Here is a 20016-nt window from a genome sequence, read left to right as displayed (position 1 = left end):
AGTCTGTGGCTGGAATGAGTGTTGTCTTTTAGTATCTTTTGAGCTCCACACAGGTACCTCACTGCTCGGTAGATTGTTACAAATGATGATCTGGGTGGTTGTAATTACTCGCCGTGGAGCCTTCTTATCCTGGGCCATAAATTCGGGGGTAAAAAAACAAAACACATAACACTTAAAAAACCCATCAACGCCCAGACTTCAATCTGACGCAAAACTACTGTATGTGTGAATCACAACACTTGCAAGCACGCAGGATCCAACGGCTAAACAGCAAGTTTATTTTGGTTAGGATCAGAAACACAGATCATGTCCTGAGGGTGAGATGAGAAGAGATGAGATCAAAATCCCATGACCAAAATATGGCAATGATGGTTTGTGGTGTTCGGGAGAGGGAGGGGCAGCAATGAGTGGGAGAAATGGTGTGTTACAATGTTCAGTGAATAAGATTGGAGGGGAGCAGTTACTCTCAACAGCAGAGAGCAGCATTGACCATTTCCCGTGGCAAACTCCAACAACAGGGAGGCCCACATGTTACTGTAGCCACATCTCCCATTTCAATAGTCTCCAGTTGCTCAAAGAATTTCTATTCAATAAAACCTAGTTTTAGTTGAAATGAAAAACAAAAGGCACAATGATTTTCAACTCATTCTTGTCTTTAATATGCACAAGAGTTGAAAGCATCAATGAGCCACCTTAAAGAGAGGAAATTCAATCTAAAATTTATAAAAAGATATAAACAATCAGAGGCCAAAACGCTGTCTGTTGCTTTTCTCCTATTATTTTATTTAAAACAACTTTTCATTAGCAAGTAAAAATCTTGCAACAAACATAAGCTTGTATCCAATTTGGATACAAGGCAACGAAATTGTAAATCTTTAAAGTGGCTCGGTCTAGTCTGCTAGTTCATGACTGTACACCCTCTCCATAGTTTTGTTCAGTAATAAACAGCTAGTCCCAAAAACAAGCCCGGGCTGCTCGTTACAACCCCCACCCAATATTTAAAACCCCAGTGTGACCCTCCCTTACCCTACCCGCCCCCACCCACCTTACACTGACCCCCTCTCAGTAGTTAGCAGCCAACCAGAGGATCACAAAGTCTTCGAGACCAGGGTTAGGGTGGGGTCTGACAGCGTGAACCCGCACCCGCACACCAACTGGGACATGGGACGGTGCATTTTAAACATCCCGTCACCACTACGAAGAAAGAGAAAGAAAAAAAAAAACAAAACAGCCTGTTCCAATTTATCAGCATGTCATCACAATACATATGCAAGTCAAAAATAAAAACAATGAAACAAAGAAATATTGCTTCAAAAAAAAAAAAAAAGAGAAAAGAAAAACCCTCCCCAGCCATCTTTGACAGTAAAGTTATCGTCCATCCAACGACTGTCAGCTGCAGCAGCTTTGTACAGGCTTTAGGTAAATATATTCATATATTCATTAGACGGCAAGGAGAGATACACATCACATTGTTTTGTACAATTATTCAAATTGAGTGATGACATGTGACCTCTTCTTCGAAAAAGTAGTTAAGTACTGTAAAGGTCAGGACCTGTACTCGTTATATAAGTCTAGTCTTCATTGAGTATAGGTCCCTTTCTGCAGGCAGACATCGATATGCCTCTCAGACGTGTGCATAAGACTGAAGAAAAGGAAAAACAGAACAAAAAAAGACATATGAAAGCTCCACAGACTCAACCAGGAGAAGCTGAAAACATGAACCTAAAATATTAGTTTGAAGAGAGCATTTAAAATAATTAAACTAAAGATCAGATAAGCAATTCAGGTCGATTTCTGAGCTCGACACTTTTTTTTCTTTGTTTTTTTTTCTTTGTTGACCCCCCCCCCCTTTTCCAAGTTTCACATTACAGGGGAGTCCCGAGCAATCACTGGAACACAGGACGTGACGAAGCTCCTGCTGCAGAAATGGACGTCCTGTAGGGGGATAAACGCTACAGCTGACATGTTCCTCTTCTCTTAAGTCTCTTGCGCCTTCACCTAAAAAGGTGCTTCCTCCCGTGACAGGCATTCACATCTGTAAAATCACAAAAACTGTTGTCGCTCTGCTGAATCAGAAGCAGGCGCTTAGCAGGTCTTACAGTTGTATATATTGAAATAAAAAGAGAATTATGGCATTTTCTTCACATTTTTGATGATTTTTTTCTTTTAAACAAGTTTGATAATTCAACAGAGGTCACATTAAAAAAGTGACATCATTGAGTCAGAAGTCCCGTCAGTCAGTTTGCCACGGAGTCCTCTTTTTGCCTTAGAGCCCTTTCGCCCCCCCACCTGCCCCAGGACTCCCCTTGGAGGGCAGTGGGGGTCCATGGTTAAATCATGGCTTAGCTCTGGGATTAACTCTTTAAACTGGGTGAGAGAGGGTTATTGGGGTGCCCCGGCCATTGGGAATCCGTGTGACTAAGTGACGATGTGTGTGTGTGTGTGTGTGTGTGTGTGTACTTGTATGTTAGCGTGCGTGCGCGTGGGTGAAATAACACCAGAAGACGATCCAGGGGAGGGAAAGCACAAAAATAAACCACAAACAAACAGCAGTATTTTCTTCCCCACAAGTGATATGATGGCTTCTAACAGAAGTATGCACACAAATTCTAAGTGTCAAAAAGTGTGTATGTGTGTTTGTGTTCGTGACTGAAATGTGCTTGTGTTTGTCTTTATGAAGACTTGACATTTGGCAATTAAATCTTGCCACGAAGGCTTTTTCTTCCTTCTGGTTTTTATTTGTGTGAGATATTTAGAAGCACTGGCAGAGAAAGCTGGCAATCCTCCTGATGCAGGTTGCCTGATGGTGACGTGCCTGTTGAATGACCAGGACTCCAGTGAAGGGTTGCAATGTTCAGTGAAGGATGACCATTCGAAAAAAAAAAAGAAAGAAAAAAAAAACAAAACAAACACCCCGCAGTGCAGAGGCAAGGTTGGTAAATCCTTCAGTGGTGAGTTTCCATGTTGAAGTGATGCCAAGTAAATCCTTCGGTACCAGGTTGCCAGGTTGGAGGAGAGATGGATGAATGTCTGGGGTGATTACAGAGTACCCGTGCAGCTGGTTGAACCAAACATTCTGGCGTTTAGAAATTAAACTCCTTTGTTTGCATGTTGGAAGCCGGATCAAAGTTGAAGGTCCCTCCTTGAGTGGTGTCGGGGATCAAGCTGGGATCTTCATCAATCTGAAAAGGACAAACAACATTGTGAGATCACAGCAGAAAAAGTTGTGTACTGAGCAGTGAAAACTGAGGAAGAGTTGGATTTTGGTGGAAAACTTACATCATCTCCTGAAAAGTACTGATCAATAATCTCAAAGGCTAGTTTGTAGATATCCTCATTCTCGTGCTGCTGCAGGTTTTCTATCTTCTCCAAACCTGAAAAAAACACAAAAAAACGACATGTAAATATAACCCCTCTGTCATCAACAAAATTAAGACAGAACTGGCTACTGCAGCAACTTACCTAGTTTAACTGTAAAAACATTTCAAAACCAGTGATGCACCAACTCATCAGCTGAACAGTGACTTGCAACTTGGCTTGTCAGAAAATAAATGAAACTGGACTTTGAAAAAAAGATGAAGAAATGCACACACTTCATAAGTGGCATTTCTTTCCTTTATACAACACCTTGAAAAATACCAATATTCCAAACCATGTTTGATACCACAGGGAAGAATGTCAGACTTTTAAAAAGATAAATATAACAAGGCTGATGAACTGTGATTTAAGCACAACAGCATTTCAATTGTACAGTTGCATAGCAGCCTATAAAGCCTTTTGTAGCAGTTCCATTCAGGGAAAAAAAAAAATTAATGTGAAAGAAGGTTATATGAGAGGTTAGTTCATAATTTGTATGTTTTAATTTTTATAATTAAGATTTATTTGGATCCCTGGCACAAAATGGGGAGTAAACAATGGCAGAAAAATAAGATAAACGCCAACACCAAAAAAATCTCTGTTGGCTCTTCATTAAACATTGGAATCAGCCCAGAATTTCACAATCGGTGCATCACTAGTCAAAAAATGTACTCATTGCTGGCTGAGAGGAAATTAAAATGCATCTATACCAAAAACAATAAGACAGACAACAACAAACAGAAGAATTTCACTAATTTTCTCAAATAAAAAAAATATAACACTGTAAATTTACAAGAAGACTAAGACCAATGAAGAGAGCAGACTGAAGCGTAGTACAAACAAACCCTTGGCCAGATACAGACCTCCACACTCCTCTATAATCTCAGCGATAGTGCTGGCTTCGTCTCCCGCCATGATGAGGATATTCTTCAGGCCGTCCAGCACCACCTGCACCACCTGGGAGTCCTTCACTGACAGCAGGTTACAGAATGGAGGGATGACATTCTGCTCCACCAGGAACTCCACCTACACAAACCCACACATACACACCCGTCCATACTCGATTACAACACAGGTACATGGGGTTACTACCTTGTATTTCACTCACAATGACCTCAACATGTAAACAAGTTCACATTTCTTTATTGTTCAATAACAGGGATGGTGCTGCTTTTTGAAAAACTTAAATAGTGAGGTTAGCATTTAGTACTGAAATTGCAGAATATTATAAATGAATAGAAACCATTACGATTAATGAAAAAATACATCTCATAGCAGTACATGATTTGAAACATGCTCATCATTTCTGCATTTATGGCTACAAAGTCCAGCTCACCTGGTCTTTCCTCCCACTGATGGTGAGGTTGCTGATGGCCCATGCTGCCTCCTTCTGAGTGCCAAAGTCACCCTGCAGAGAGACAGGCTGTCACTGAGGTGTGCACACAGCAAGTTTTTATACAACAGCACAATGCCAAGGCACACAGACAAATGTAGGCCACTTTTCATTCATTTATCAGGAGTTGTGTTGCTTCTCTGGCTACAAAACACAGAGCGTGTCGATGCAACCGAGTACATTACTGATGTCAATTTTATTTATTTAAAGCCTGACACCATCTATTGAGGAAGATAAATATTTTAAAAAAAAATTTAAAAACACACATAAAGCTTTATGATTTTCTTTCCTGACCCTCCATCATGCACAAACCTTAGCCAGTTGGTGAATGATCATAGGAATCAGTCCAGCATCGATCACAGCTTGGACCTGCTGCTGATTCCCAGCTGTAATGTTGGACAAGAACCACACTGCCTCCTGCAAACAGAACAATCCCAAATGTTCAAAACCGCCACTTTATCTTCCACATAGGCATGGATGTTCATCCAAAATGAAAAAGCATGTATATTTCTCACTGGGCTGATAAAGTAGATGACTGGGCTTCAAACATTTTTATTTATTTATAGAGATAGAGGAGAGAGAGAGAGAGAGAGAGAGAGAGGGGAGAGAAGGAAGGAGAGAGAGAGAGAGAGAGAGAGAGGAGATATAGAGAGAGAGAGAGAGAGAGAGTAGAAGAGAGAGAAGAGGAGATATAGAGAGAGAGAGAGAAGAGGAGAGAAGAATAGAGAGGAGAGAGAGAGAGAGAGAGAGAGAGAGAAGAGATGATAAGATAGAGAGAGAGAGAGATAGAGAGAGAGAGAGAGAGATATAGAGAGATATAGAATATAGATAGTATATAGATATAGATAGATATATATATATATATATAGAGATAGTATATATAGAGATAGATATATAGATATATATATATATATACATATATATATATATATATATACACATACATACATACATACATACATACATACATACATACATATATTCCAGCTACAGCAACTTAAAATATTTGTTTCGTAAATTACATTGTTACAACTGCATCTGATGGGAGATTGTTCGCCCTCACGTGAGACTAGACAGATTTTGCTAGGGCTGGGTCTAAGACATCCACCCTTACATTATATGTTTATCCGTGAACAGGCATTTTTATATCAAAAACTATAAAAGATTTTGATACCTTGTTGATTTTTTCTTTAGGGTGTGTGAGCAAGTTGGGGAAGTGTGAGAGAACATCGCAGTTGAGCACAACCTGCGTCTGCTCATCTGTTCCTGTCACGATGTTACCCACCGCCCTCAGAGCTGCCGTCTGCAGTACGGAGACAAAGGAGGGCGATTAAAAAAATTATTTATTACTTTGCTTCATTTATTGTGGATTTAGTCGTGACTGTGGACTAACTGTAAAACAAAGTCTCACCTGAACTTTGACCTCCTGATGGCTGAGGAGAGGCACAAGAAATGGAACGACTCCAGAATCGATGACCATTTGGATCTGCTCGTTGCCTCCGTCCGTCAGATAGGACAGAGCCCACACTGTGTCTACTAGGATCTAAACACACACACACACACAAACACACACACAGAGGAAACTCCTGAGACCGTTTACAGTAATTATGCTGTAAGAAAAATGTCACGCTTTCAGAAGAAAGCAAGTGATTTTTCAGTGAATATAAAATAATTGGGAGGATCACCCTTCACTCTTATACTTACATTTATATCGGTGTGATATATTAGCACACAGAGAGCGGGCAAAATCTGCAGGGAAAGAAAAGTAGGTTGTGAGTCGGTTGATGTAGGCAGAGGAGTAGTTGGACAAGATGAGTGAAAGACAAACAGAGAGAAAATAAAATAAAATCACAAAGAGGAATAGCTGTCAAACCCAGACTCCATATGTCGCATAAAGAGCTTTATAGTTAGAAACTCCCCTGGGTGATGGAGCTGATTTGGCTACTGATAAGACGCTGCAAAAACTGTGTGTGTGACTCAGCCTGCAGAGAAACCGTCAACTGCAACACATCCATCTGTTTGGCACATGAAAGCCTGCACACACATGCACACACACACACACACACACACACACACACACCCACCCACCTCTTGCACAGTCTCCATGGGCGGTGGTGGATCCTTGTTGCGGCAGAGGTTAACAATGACCCAGGTGACGTTGCGGAGAAAGGTGATGGGGATTGATGGGTTGATGAAAGAAAGCAGGGGCTTGACCACGCCCAGGGAAATGACATAATCCCTGCACTGTGGACCGTCACCTGGGCAGGCATGGGCCAGAGGTCAGCATATCTCTGAACAGGTGCTCCCAAACATATACACACTTCAATTAAAGGACGACTACTCACCTATAATGTTTCCTAAAGCCCATACAGCCTGTTCACATACGTTCTGGTGGGGAGAGTGTAGCAGTCGTAGGAACAGGGGCACTGCATCTGGAAACACAAACATCAATGCATCAACAACTTGCCCGAGGTGACAAGATTGTTCAACTGCATTTACAAGTTCTGTTGCCTGCTAAATCAAATAAACACTAATCCATGACTGTGCCACAACTGAGTTTAAGAACCACCCTGACGGACTGTTGTGAGGACACACTGTGGTAGCAACTTGTCAATCACCAGGTGCACCCTAAAGCAGTCTATTTTACTCTAAATGGGACCATAATTTATCAAATGAACATTGTGCTTTATTGAAGAAAACTTCCGATTGAGACCTAAAATTAATTGGGAAACTGTTTACTCAGGTAATAAATCAAGTGAGAAGTAAGGTAATTTTCTCATAAGCTTACATACAATCAAACCAGTGGAGTCACCCCCTGCTGGCCGTTAGAAATTTCTTGCAGATTTGAAGATGCAGATTTAAGGCACTTCCACATGGGCTTAACTTTTTAGACCTGGAAAATCCATCCATGTTTTAAATAGCAATTGTCATGACTCCTATGTAAAACAAATGCTCACTGGATGACCAAGTTGCATTGTGGGTAATGTAAGCAGCAGGTTTTTCGAAAGCAGCCCAATGGTCTAGCATTGAACTCTTATAACATGGTTGAGATATTGCTTTATGATTCCACGCATTCTTCTTTCTTTTCGAAACCTGCTGCCTACATTACCCACAATGCAGCTTAGCCACTGAGTGACATCACTGCTGGCAATTCATCACATTACATGCAGCCCTCCCTTAAGCCACCAAAGACCTTATATTAATTTTATCACATATGCACTAGTCCTCCCCAAGACATGTAAACACACTTTAATTGGCTGGGTTACTGTTTAACTTTAGAGTGTTTCTAATCTGCTTCAGGTTTTAGATAGGCGCCATCCCTCAGTTTTCGACTAACTAATTCTCGTAATGGTCTCCACTCTCCAGACATATTGGCTTTGTATCAAAGTCCACTGTTATCTAATAAAAACATAATCCAAAAAATAACTGACTGCCCCGTTGTGTGAAAAAACAAATAAACATGCTAGCGCTGCAGATTGCAGACAGTATACAAACACAGACAGAATGTGGGGTCAACTTACTGGATTTGACCACAGCCTGAGTCTGTGCTGATGTCCCAGAGGCAATGTTGGTCAGCGCCCAGGCTGCCTCAAACTGAAGAGAAGGGCTGCGGGACAAACAAAACAACGACAGTCAAGTTCCAGACAGAAAGAAAGCTTATTTACTTTCCACAGTGGAGGAGGACCGAAAAGGGGGGAATAATCATAATGATAAATATTGATGTGAAGAGTTCCAAAGTGCTATCACATGTTTTCAAGGCTGAGTTATAGATTTCCCCCAAGCACATAATACAATTGTCCTTTTTTTAAGCGCCTCACTAAAATGTATTCTAATGAAAAGCTTGTTACTGAAAGTGGCATTTTCCATAATAGGTTTCTATTTAAAAAAGACTGATAACAATAATCATGTGAATCCCTGGTGAAAACAGACGCGTATAGGATAATACATCTGACACGGGTTCAGTGGTCTGGATATCATGCTGTTTGGTGAACCCTGCTCAAAAGGGAAGACTGTCATGGGAAGATTTTCCTATTTGTTTTTTCAAATGATACAAACAAAATAATAGAGCTCACACAGTTGCAAGTGAACCTCACACCGCCCACCAGCCAAATGCTGGTAAACCATGGCACAGGGTGGTAAGTCTGTCTACCCCGCTAAATATTTCATCAGGCAACCAACCATGATCTGCAGCTCTTACGTCTCTGTTAAGCTTTAGCTCTGATGTAAAACAGGAAACAAGGCGTGGCTCTCTGTGATGTAACCAGTCACTCTGGCTGCCTGTGGGCCCAATAGTTCCATTTTCTGCTGTGTCATGCATTCACAGATTTCATTTGAGGCCTCAGCTAAGACTTTTTGACTACTCTGCTCACTTTGACGCTGTACATTGTGACTCTCCCTCATTATATCATTAGGCTATGCTGACCTGGCTTTGTGCCATAATGCTATGGCAACATAGTACACAATGATTCTCTCTAGATACAAGCACATGGGTTTCAATGCATTGCTGCGTTCTGTATAAAACTCAAACATCAGAAACATCCCATTTAAGCAGTTGTAACATGTTAACATGACGTGATCCGTTCATGGTTGCCATGGTAAAATTCTTACAACTTCTACTTCACATGTTCCTCCACCCCCAACTATTCATGCTCCCCCCTCAGTGAACACAAGGTCCTGGGAATTGGGGAACTCCGAGGGACAGGAATGCTGTTATATTTGGCTTGGCCTGGACTGACAAGACCAGCCAACTGCCCTGCGCGCCTCCACACACTCACGTGTGGACACAGTAGGATGCACACACTCTCTCGTACACACAAAGCCTCAGTTGCGGCAGAGACTTCATGTAGCAGCGTCAGTAATCCATCACAGCAGTCCGCAGTCTTAACAACTAGAACACTCCGTTCATGGCGTCAGAGAAAAACAACACTGGAGGCAAACACACACACAGTGTTTTTGGAAGCTGACTTACTTGTCGTCCCTCTCCAGGCATTTGACTAAAATAGGCAGGATCCCGGACTTTATCAAGTCGTCGATGGGGGGGTTTCTGTCACTCGAGAGCAGTTTTCTGACAAAGGATGGAAAATAAATCTCAAGAACTTCATAAACAAAAGACAGCTGATGTCTGTATGCATGTGTGTGTTCTGTCCATCCCTCACCTGGCTGCCTGTACAGCACTGAGCTGGATAACTGCATTATCACTGGTAGCGTTCTGTAGTGAAAAGGAGGGAAGGCCATAATAAATGTTAGCACAGCATAATCAGCCAACAGGTCAGGAGCTACTGCCAGTAGACTCATAATTTTAATTGAAGGTTTTACTGATGAGATTTCTTACCTGTAAGATGGCATCAAGCGTGACATTTTGCTGCAAAAAGATAAATGGATATGAATATTAACAGTCACAGTTGCTGAACGTCTGCCATCAATGAAGGAAACCTGATGTCCTGAACATCTTGTATCTCATGCTGATAACATATTTACAAAATATGAAAAACAAAACACATCAACAGATGCAAGGTTAACTTCTGGATGTTTAAAATACTTTTGCATCTTGACAAACTTAGAGTTCACGTATCATAAACTTGTGTTTGCCACATTACTACAGTCTGCCCACATACAGAGTATTACATTATGAGCAGGAACAAGAAGGCACAGAGAGAACAGAGCGCTGGATTTAGAAACCAGAATTTATCGACCGGGGTATATTTGTACATAGAGTAAACGGCAACTACCACCAGTGAGGGAGAATTAATGGGTCAATTCACAAAAATTACTAAATTGTTGGGACAAGTGTCTCGGCACTGACTGCATCCCCGTCATGCCACAAATGACGGTAACGCACACCCTGATGTAATATTGCTGAAGTCTTATGAGCACTTCAGAAACACTTCTAACAAAGTACAACTTGGAAAACTACATCTGCTGAGGAACAATGTGTGATGTGATGGAAAGTTTATGAACAGCTATTACATAAACTTTGTATTGAGACTTTTATTTTGTCAGCTGCTCTTCCCAAGATCAAGAATGAACTCTCAGTCTTAACTAAGGAGAAGTTGGTCAACTGGCTCTTTGAAGGTTGGAATGATAAATATTACTAAATCAGAACTCAACAAGGCATAGATATTCATTTTGCACTGTAAATGCTTTTATTTGGGTGGAAATCCCGAGTCAAAACAGAACTTTCTCACAGATGCATTTTATTCTAAGCGAGTACTTGATCTAACCCTTCTGACCCGTTACCCAGACAGTCCAGTCTCACTGCATCTCTCAGTCAAGCACACCCACACTTACTCCTTTGAAGTCTGAGTCGACATCAGAGTCCTCCAGACTCTCCTCCTGCGGGACATTTCTTTTCTTCAGTAGATGTTCGTCTCGTTTGTTCTGACAAGAGGAAAAAAAAGAAAAAGACAGAAAAGCTATGAGGGGAGGAGATGAAAGTGTTCATTAGTGCATTAATGAATTCTTAAAGCAACAGTGAATCGAGGCCTTCCTCAAAAACTATTTCTCTCTTTCTCAAACTTTTACTTTCAGGAGAGCAGCCTAGATGTTAGGAATCCCACACTGAGTGGGCAAGAGAGCAAAATCTGCCTGCAGGCTGGTCCACAAAGCAAACACACACTCATCTTTGAAGGACACTGAACCTTCACCCTCGATACACTCTACAACCTCCCCCCAGCGAGCACACTTTCATTCAGGGCACAGGCAGAGCAGCAGAGAGACCCACACATCCCATCAATTCACAGGGCATGTGAGTCAGTGGTAGGAGGAGATTCCCTTGCCCTACATTCCTGTGCATCATGCTGATGTGCGTCACTGATGACTAATCAGCTAGTGCAGTGCTTCTTGCTGCTCTGATCCAGCTAAATGGAATGTGCTAGACTTGAAAACACCTCAGTACTCATGGAAGTGACGTTCTATGTTACAACAGGCCTATCTGTGACAGCGCTCTCCAAACGTCTGCTGATTGCACTGCTGCTCCACGTGCCTGTTTACCACAAGCACAAAGTGTCCCCCGAGTTTGGTTTATCAGAATAATCAGTTCAGATGGCCCAACACCAAGTCAAGCTTTGGAAGTGAATCTGTCCATCATCAAAATGTTCATCTCCAAATATGCTGGAAACGGTGTCAATGTTGTGCCGTGCCAGGCTATGAAAAACACATCTTTACAGAGTGAAGTCTTGGCAAGGCTTCGCTTCAGTTTCTATCTTTTCATGTCTGGCACTTGCTTCCAAGAACTAGAGGGCACCTTCCTCTTCCACTACCTACACAGGACACTGAGAACGAACAACTACAAGTGAAACCATATGATAAAACAAATGCCAATAAGATTCATGCGGGGAAGATTTATAAATAAAGCGATAGATAAATCCCGTTAGAATGATAATTTATTGTGCTGTGGGTATTCATGCTCTTTAGAGGAACTCAGTTTGGACTCCGCAGTGGGTATAATGCTGATGAATGAGCCGTACTGATTGTGTTAGTGTTGCGTTTCAGGGCTGGGAATCGAAAAGTACCTCACCTTATGAGACTATTCATGATGTGTTGCCCACATAAAAATAGTATCAGGATACAGCAATCCTGCAATAATCTATACATTGCAAGACAATCATGGAATACTACATTTTGATGTCTGTCTCGCTGATCAATTCACAATGACCTAAAAAGGAAAAGTGAGGGAATTATGTATTTATTCACTGCATTGAGGTGTCACATTCACAGAATTTGACAAAAACTGAGATGAAATGATGTATGAAAAAGTGCCTAGACTTTTAGCTTGGTGCCTCTTTATCATCCACACTGACTGCAACTTGCACATGTACATGTGCAAAAAACAGAACTGAAAAAAAGCAGGACAATTCTGGAGACAAAATGTTTAAAATGAATAAAAGAAAATTGGCTCACAAAATTCTTTCTTCATCTGTTGCACCACTACGAGTCATGAAGTAGAGACTCTGGTATACCAAAGTGTCAGGGGCTTGGTTGAGAGCGCCAGACAGTTTTAATAAAGAAATATTGATATTTGACCCCAGTGTATTGATGACTTCATAGCAGGAGGAAACAATGCTATATTGCTGTATCAATTTTTTTTATTAACTACTGATCTGTTAATCAGTTACAAACCCATACCAGCCTCCAACTGTGTGTGTAAATGGAAACAACCTCAGACCCCATCAGCAAGTTAAAAAGGTGTATGACAGAACTCATTTTGCAGTACAAAAATAGCACACCACGGCAACACAAGACCTTAAAGCTATCAAAACTCAATGGCTGTTGAAATATATTCAAATAATTAAGCTCCACAATTTGAAAAAAAAAATGTCTAATCTTTTGTCAGAAGACAGTTTGGCCACTGATTTCGATCCATGATAGACAACTCTGGAAACCACAACTGCAATCCATGTGCTCAATCCTGATTTTACAAAAGGAGCCTTCTGAGGATCTTCTCAAAGACTGAGACAAATTTGACCACTGAAAATCTATAAGCTTCTGTTTTCAAGTGAGTCTTTGTTAACAGTTTTGACCAGAGGAAAAAGAAAAGAAAAGAAAAGATAAGAAAAGAAAAGAAAAGAAAATTAAGTCCTCCAGACACAGTCCCTTCAGACTCTTGAGAAGGGCTAGGTTATATGGCCTTAAAAAAAACATTTTTTTTAAAACAGTTTTTTTGCTATGTTGAGATACACTGTGCTCAAAAGTGCTTCATAAATGATAGGACTGGGAGACAAACTCAGAAATGAGAATTTCACAAATTTTTAATTTTTAATTTCACAAATTATGAACACAATGAGTTTTCTGATATATAATCATCGATAAGGTGGATTTTAATGACTCAGTGGGTAAAAGGCAACTATTAGAACATGTAGAATAGTCTGATGGGTTAAAAGGAAAAGACATTACTGTAATGCAGCCTTAACACAGGAAAAGACAACACTAATGCCGTATCACAATGTAACGATATCCAGAGTCAAACAATAACGATATAATATCAAAATATTTCCCCGTCCTGACTCAAGGTGCACCGCAACATCTATTAAAGGCCCCCACACACCGCCCAGACTCAAACCAACAGCCAACTGCCTTTATCCGACCACTCTGTTGCCTCTTGTCTGACCCGTTCGGCAGAAAAGTTGCAGTGAACACACCGCTTCGACGAGCTGCCTACTCCACAGTAGCGTGTACGTTCCGTGCTTGTGCGAGATGCAATAAGCGGGTGGCGCTACATGAAAACAGGAAATAACGGAACAGAGTGCGTAGAAAAAAAACAAAGCGCACACAGTATTCTGCCCCTCCCACACACCGCGCTGATTCGCTAGCACACCGCCACTCAGAATGGTCATATAGCTGGCACACAACCAATCAGAGAATCCAATGGCTCAGACGGCCGACAGCGAACCTTCTTATGCAACTTCGCATGTTGAATCGGAGCAGACAACGTCTGTGTGGCCCCGAAAGCTTCCAACGCAGCTGAACACACTGAACAGATTTGTTCCCGACCTATAAAAGTCTTCCCAAATGCTTCAGACGTCCAACGGTCGGGCCAGTGTGTTCCTGCCTTAAAACATGCTGATGGTGGCATAAATGCATGAGAATGTTTGGTTGCCAGTGGCTCATTGTGTTCTCTGATGAGGTCACAGCTGACGGCAGCAGCAGGACAAAGTGCGTACATCTGTTCTGTTTGGATCAAACTGATGTTTTAAATCTCTGTAGACAACGTCATCATAAAGCAGCAGCACCACAATTTTAACACTACTCAAAGCAACGCACTGAACTAACATCAGGCCATTTCACTGGCTTCATTCACTAAAGATCAGAGTAAAGGTGAATGAGTGAGGACGCCTGCATCTTGTGATGTCTATGGGTCGCAAGACTGAAGCAATCGGTGACTGCAAAGAATAAGCTCTCACAAGAAAACATGATGACAATCCCTTCACTGTTCATTTGAAGTAGCTCTTCAAAGCTGCTAGGTGGCATTTAAATCAAACTCTAGCCCTCTTTTCATTTAAGGCCAATTGTGCAGAATAAAGGACCAAAACAACAATAAATGTTAATGTTGTATACACAGACTGCACATACACAACACCTACTGAAAGTATCTGACCCTGTTCTTCATATGTTAAGAAAATAATCCAGACAGACAATTGTACCACGTCAAAAAAAACGATAGCTCCTCCTTCTTTTCAATTGCAATAAATAAACCTACCAAAACATAAAAAAAAAAAAAATAAAAAAAAACACATGGCGGCCCTGTAACGAAAAGTGATCCCAGCCTGACTTTGGTTGCAGTGCAACATCATTTGGAAATGTACTGTGTTGACCAAATTCAGTGCATACTAAGTAGCTCGTAGTATCACCCAACAGACAGGAGAGTAATGGTGGACCGCTCCTTAAGCCTTCCTGTTAGGTCGCACTCGGGGATCGACACTTTTTGTCTGCCATGACGGCGGCGCGCCGGAGATGCTACTGCTAACGTGAATTGTCCAAAAACCTTCTTTTTAGTAAACTATTTGTACACAAACAATGTTCTCAATGCTCGTGTTCATGTGTAGAGACCTGGTGATACTACGAGCAAAGTTTTATGTTGTGTCGAGCCTTCCAAGTGTTTTAAAAATAGCGTAAAAGTGCCCGTAGCACTCCATTGAAAATTAGCTTGCCTGAAAACGAAACTACGGTAAATCTTAAAAGTGCCTCTTTTGTCGTAATTATGCTTTTACACGACAGTTTGACTCATATTCAATCACAAATAAAGCCTTGGTTGCTTTCTGGCGAGAGTTTCACTTTAAGCTGTAAATACTTTAAACAGTCACACTTGTTTCTTGTGACAAGAAATTCTGATGAATAATCAATTCTATTGCAAAATACACAAACTATGTGCAGATGGCATTACAATTTCTGAGAAAAGCTGCAGCTAATTCAGTTATTTCTGGTTCTGCAAATCAAAGTGCCTTGTGCAGACCTGCAGCATTCAGACTCTAACAGTGTCAGATGTGGCTTGTTCTCCAGTAAAAATAAAAAGGTATAATGACTCTGACTCCATCTACAACTCAAGGCAATGCAATTTAACTTTAAAGGTGAGCTTTCCAAGCAAACTGAATCAGCTGTTGTTAAGTGGTCAAAATTTTCGATTTGCAAAAGGACAAAATAAAAACTCCATTGTTGTGTGTGGTAAATGTTCTGCCGGCGCCATAAATAATGGATCAAAGACATAACAAACTTAACTATTAACTGTATATCCTACTTGGAAAAAATTGAGTTTTTGTTGTCAATTAGTGTTTGCTGTCAAGAGGTAACAGAGTCAGAGTCCAAACATCATGTCATTTAAAAACTGGTTGCTAGCAGTTAAGTGTAAATGATCAACAGTAGGGATGCACCGATCCGACTTTTTCAGTCCCAATACCGATGCCTGGGCTTTGTGTATCTGTCGATATCCAATACCATTGTTGAATTAATAATAAGCTGTATACCGGTCTCAGAAAAATACTTGCGTGATGAAAGAGAGTACCATGGCTCCAAGTATTCCAGTAGGCGACGGAAGCCCTCATCTTCAACAACTGACATTGGTTGAGCATCTAAAACAATGAATTCTAAAACTTTATTGACAATGCTTTCAAGCTTTCTGTTGGAAACTAGCAAGCTAGCCAACATTACATTGTAATTGCGGCTTTTTGTATGACAGTGCCATATTGAAGGACGTCAACTTTGCATCTCCCCACTGACGGTTTATGACATCTGAAATTAAACTCCATCATCGAAGCCGCTGCAGTTGGTACCGCTCCGTTAATATCAGTGCAGAGAATGTCAGGGTACAAGCACAAGTTGCTAATTTTAGTCTATAAAGCGCCCCTAGTGGCCAGGTAATGAAGCAGTGTTCTTTCTTATTTGATGACTTGATTGTTAGTGGGAAGTCGCAAACGATTTGTGAGCGTCCATGTTTTTCTGCCTCCATCAGATAAATGGCTAATGGCACTGTGATAATACCAGGATTTCCAGAATAATCCAAAACAAATCATCACAGCTGAAGATATTATATTAGGAACATCCGGGTGCGTTTGTTTACATACACACCACCGAAAACAAATGATGACGTATGAGGGTCTTGAATTGTTGTCCGATTTCATACAGGGAGATTGAAAGCACTTGTAACTCTGTACTGTGGGGCAAGCGGCACTCAGATACGAGTTGTAGAGGTAAAAACTGGAAATGGGATTAAGCTTTGGTGTCTGTTTGGAAGGGACCTAGATACTGGAGGACCAACCAATAAGCTATTAGGGGGTACAATAAATAAGTATGGGGTGACAGGACAGGACACAAGTGTGCCTTAAATCAGAAATGAGAGAAATGGTAAAAGTGTAGATGGAAACTAAAAACACATTGAAACCAGACAAATGTATAACATTTTGACTGAGGCCTGGTGTGATCGTGTGTGTAGAAAGATGGTGCATCTTTTCTCACCTTTCTCAATTCAACCGTCACCTCATTTCGATGTCTTCTCATAGTCTGAAACAAAAGAAAGACAGTTCATGAGAAATTGTGCTTTTCCCCCACATTTTTCAGTAATTCAACCTTTCAACGCAGAGAAGAACATACAAGGTAGCCGGTTACGCGGATATCAGAATGACGTAATAAGGCGCAAGACATCCATTTGTATGATTTCCATAAGTTGATGATTTAATTTTGCTATCTTACAACCATCTAAAATGGGACAATCTTGACAACATCAGGGAAGTGGATGACTTTTTTTGTTTTAACTCAATTTAGGCATTAATCTGTGATTGAATCATACAGTAACAGTAACCACCAGCAACACACTTGACGACACCTATAAAACAACTTAAAAAGCAGCACAAGTGAGAAAAGACAGTAACTAAATTGCTGTATTTGTGTGTCAGTGGGGTTTCCAGTTCATCCTGAGCAGTTTGAGATGGACTGAGATCTTGTGACTGTTTGAAGAGGTTCATGTTGCCTTCCTAAATAGCCTCTTGCGTAATCTGGGACAGTCATAACTCAGGAGGCCGCAGAGAAGAGAGGTGTCTCCCAACCACTGCAAAACAACAATAATTCCACTACAGTGACCTAAAAAAAAAAAAATCCCTTTATAGACAGCAGAACATCAAGACCCAATAGTCCAGCCTGACAGTCAAGCGCTAGACAGTTAAATTATCTTAATGCGCCTAATTCTGTTGAATAAGTTGAACTGTTTCTAAAAAAATATAGGCCTAAGAAGACACAACTAGTGGAACCAATAGGAACACCTCAGTTAATACAAAAAAAAGAGAACATCTTCTGAAAACTGCAATTCTGCAAAGCAAGAAGGTACGACTCCTTAGTGTAAAAAGCATCCAACCCATAAGCCTGTTCTATGTAACATCCAAGAACACAAAGAAGGAACTTGTGACCTGCAGCAAGTGAGACTTTCCTGCTTTGCAATTCAAATCTGTTCCTAATGATGTTAGAATTGAAGAGCAGTCTGTTGTGCCTGACCTAAATAAATAAGACCCAAACTGGCATTTCTTCTTGCTGTAGTCTGAGTCATCCATTTAGGTAAAACTCAAACTCACGCAGAGGCTCTTAAGAGGACCCAGACATCCAAGATGCCTGAAATAGCATCAGGAATGCACTTGGCAAAGTCTGTCTGTCATAGTAGCCATGTGCTTGTCACACTGACTCCAAGTATCAAAACAACCACCTATGGGGCATCAATCTGGGTTTTTAGGCAGGGTGACGGTGAAACTCCATAGATGGATGCTGAAGGGACACTTACAGACCTTACTTATGGTTGCATCTTCGCTGGTTGATAGGGTTGATTTTGGTAAACTGTGTAAAATGATCTAAGCAAGACTAGAAATTTGACATCTTCCTTTGGTTCAACTCCATCAGCTATATGTCCTGCCTTGGCTCGTCTGGGGTCAGCCTCTGCCAAATGGTTTGGTCATCATGTCAAAGAGCATTGCAGACACATGCTGTCACAGAGGTTTATAATTAGATGTTAGTTGAATGATGCTGCAAAACCAAGCGACAACAGTCGGTGTGCCAGTGGGTCACACTGTATACCGGTGGTGTTTTCTAGAATATGTCACTCGTCGGTCCAGTCACACAATTGATCGTTCACATTTACGTTAAAATACCAAAGTCTACGTGGGAACATGTCAAAGTATTGCCAGCTCAATGTCCTCAAGTCTGACGTGCCAATCACTCACTAATGGACCCCTATCACACGGTTACTTTTTGACCTTACGTTTGGTTTCGTTAGCAGCACATTTAGCCGTTGTAAGGATCAAAGTAGGTCGTTAAACGGAGGTCATCTCATCATTACTACCCTGCGGACTGTTCGGTGGCTTAGCTAGCAGCTCAGTTTAGCTGCCTCACCTGGCTTTACACGCCAGCTATCTGCTTGACAGCGTTAGCAAGCTAACAAGGAGGGGCAATGTTTGGTTAGGGTGGATGTGGACCGACCATGTAAGTCAAACTAAACCCACGTTTTTACCAATAATGGCAATTGTATGAGACGTTCACATGATAGCCTTGGCGTTGCCTAAGGTCAGCTGACTGTAAAGCAGAGTAAATGTCAAGATTATGGTGCCGGCCGGGCCCAGCCTCGCCTGCGACCGGTGTCCATCCAACTAGCTAGTTAACGCTAGCTGGCAGTGACAGCTACATCGTATGCCCTCAATTCTCACATTTATAACAGTCAGACTTTGATGTTGCTCGCGCTTTACCAACATTTACTACTGAATATAAGTAGGCCATTGGTGTTAACTAGATAAAGATAATTAACAGCGCTTAATTACAGTAGAAATGCACCGTTATCAAGGCAGGCCAATGAGCACTGATGGCGAACTCTTCAAGACATTACATTAGCTAGTTTGCTAGCTAGCTGGCAGCTGCAGCCGGGGCCAGGCTCTCCAACGAGGCCCAAAGACTGTCATTTTCTACGTTAAACCAACCGGATTCGTGTTGATAACACTCTCATTGGTATGTCGGCTCACCTCGACATCTCGTCCCTTGTTTTTAAAGCTCTTGATGCGGTGGTTTTCCAAGCCGGCGTTTTCTGCCATGGCTGTATGGGGTTTTGCTATTACTCCGGCTTTATACGGGATCTCCTCCGTGTAGAGACGAGGCACGGCAGCTCCTGTGCTGCTGCTGGCTCCGGAGAGGGGGAGGAGGAGGACGTAACAGGACGCAGAGTGAGAGGAGGAGTCACTGCATACCTCCTGCATGGACTGTCCTGGTTTCCACGGCTCCCTCGACGCAGCAATAATTCAGCCACGACTTAA

General features: G+C 41.5%; 1 protein-coding gene across 1 annotated transcript; it reads right to left on the bottom strand.

The window, feature by feature from the left end:
• Window positions 1-254: 254 nt before the first annotated feature.
• kpna3 (karyopherin alpha 3 (importin alpha 4)) lies at window positions 255-19915 on the bottom strand. The gene is made up of 17 exons (XM_030428830.1): window positions 19729-19915; window positions 17195-17239; window positions 11039-11128; window positions 10083-10112; window positions 9907-9959; window positions 9720-9815; window positions 8272-8357; window positions 7096-7182; window positions 6839-7008; window positions 6455-6499; window positions 6162-6293; window positions 5925-6053; window positions 5063-5167; window positions 4694-4765; window positions 4221-4383; window positions 3280-3374; window positions 255-3182 (listed from the first exon to the last, which is right to left on the bottom strand). The coding sequence occupies exons 1-17, from the start codon at window positions 19795-19797 to the stop codon at window positions 3084-3086; spliced, it is 1566 nt and encodes a 521-aa protein (XP_030284690.1). The 5' UTR covers window positions 19798-19915; the 3' UTR covers window positions 255-3083.
• Window positions 19916-20016: the final 101 nt, after the last annotated feature.

Source organism: Sparus aurata, chromosome 9, assembly GCF_900880675.1.
Source record: "Sparus aurata chromosome 9, fSpaAur1.1, whole genome shotgun sequence".
In the NCBI taxonomy this organism is placed as follows: Eukaryota; Metazoa; Chordata; class Actinopteri; order Spariformes; family Sparidae; genus Sparus; species Sparus aurata.
Note: the sequence above shows the minus strand (reverse complement) of the source record. Positions and strands in the feature narration are given on the sequence as shown.

Excerpts from the sequence above, each read along its gene's own strand:
- kpna3 (XM_030428830.1), bottom strand. The coding sequence starts at position 19,797 with ATGGCAGAAAACGCCGGCTTGGAAAACCACCGCATCAAGAGCTTTAAA. Across the intron at positions 7,009-7,095 it reads GGCTTTAGGAAACATTATAG|GTGACGGTCCACAGTGCAGG; the intron begins GTGAGTAGTCGT and ends ATGCCTGCCCAG. Across the intron at positions 4,766-5,062 it reads TCATTCACCAACTGGCTAAG|GGTGACTTTGGCACTCAGAA; the intron begins GTTTGTGCATGA and ends GTCTCTCTGCAG.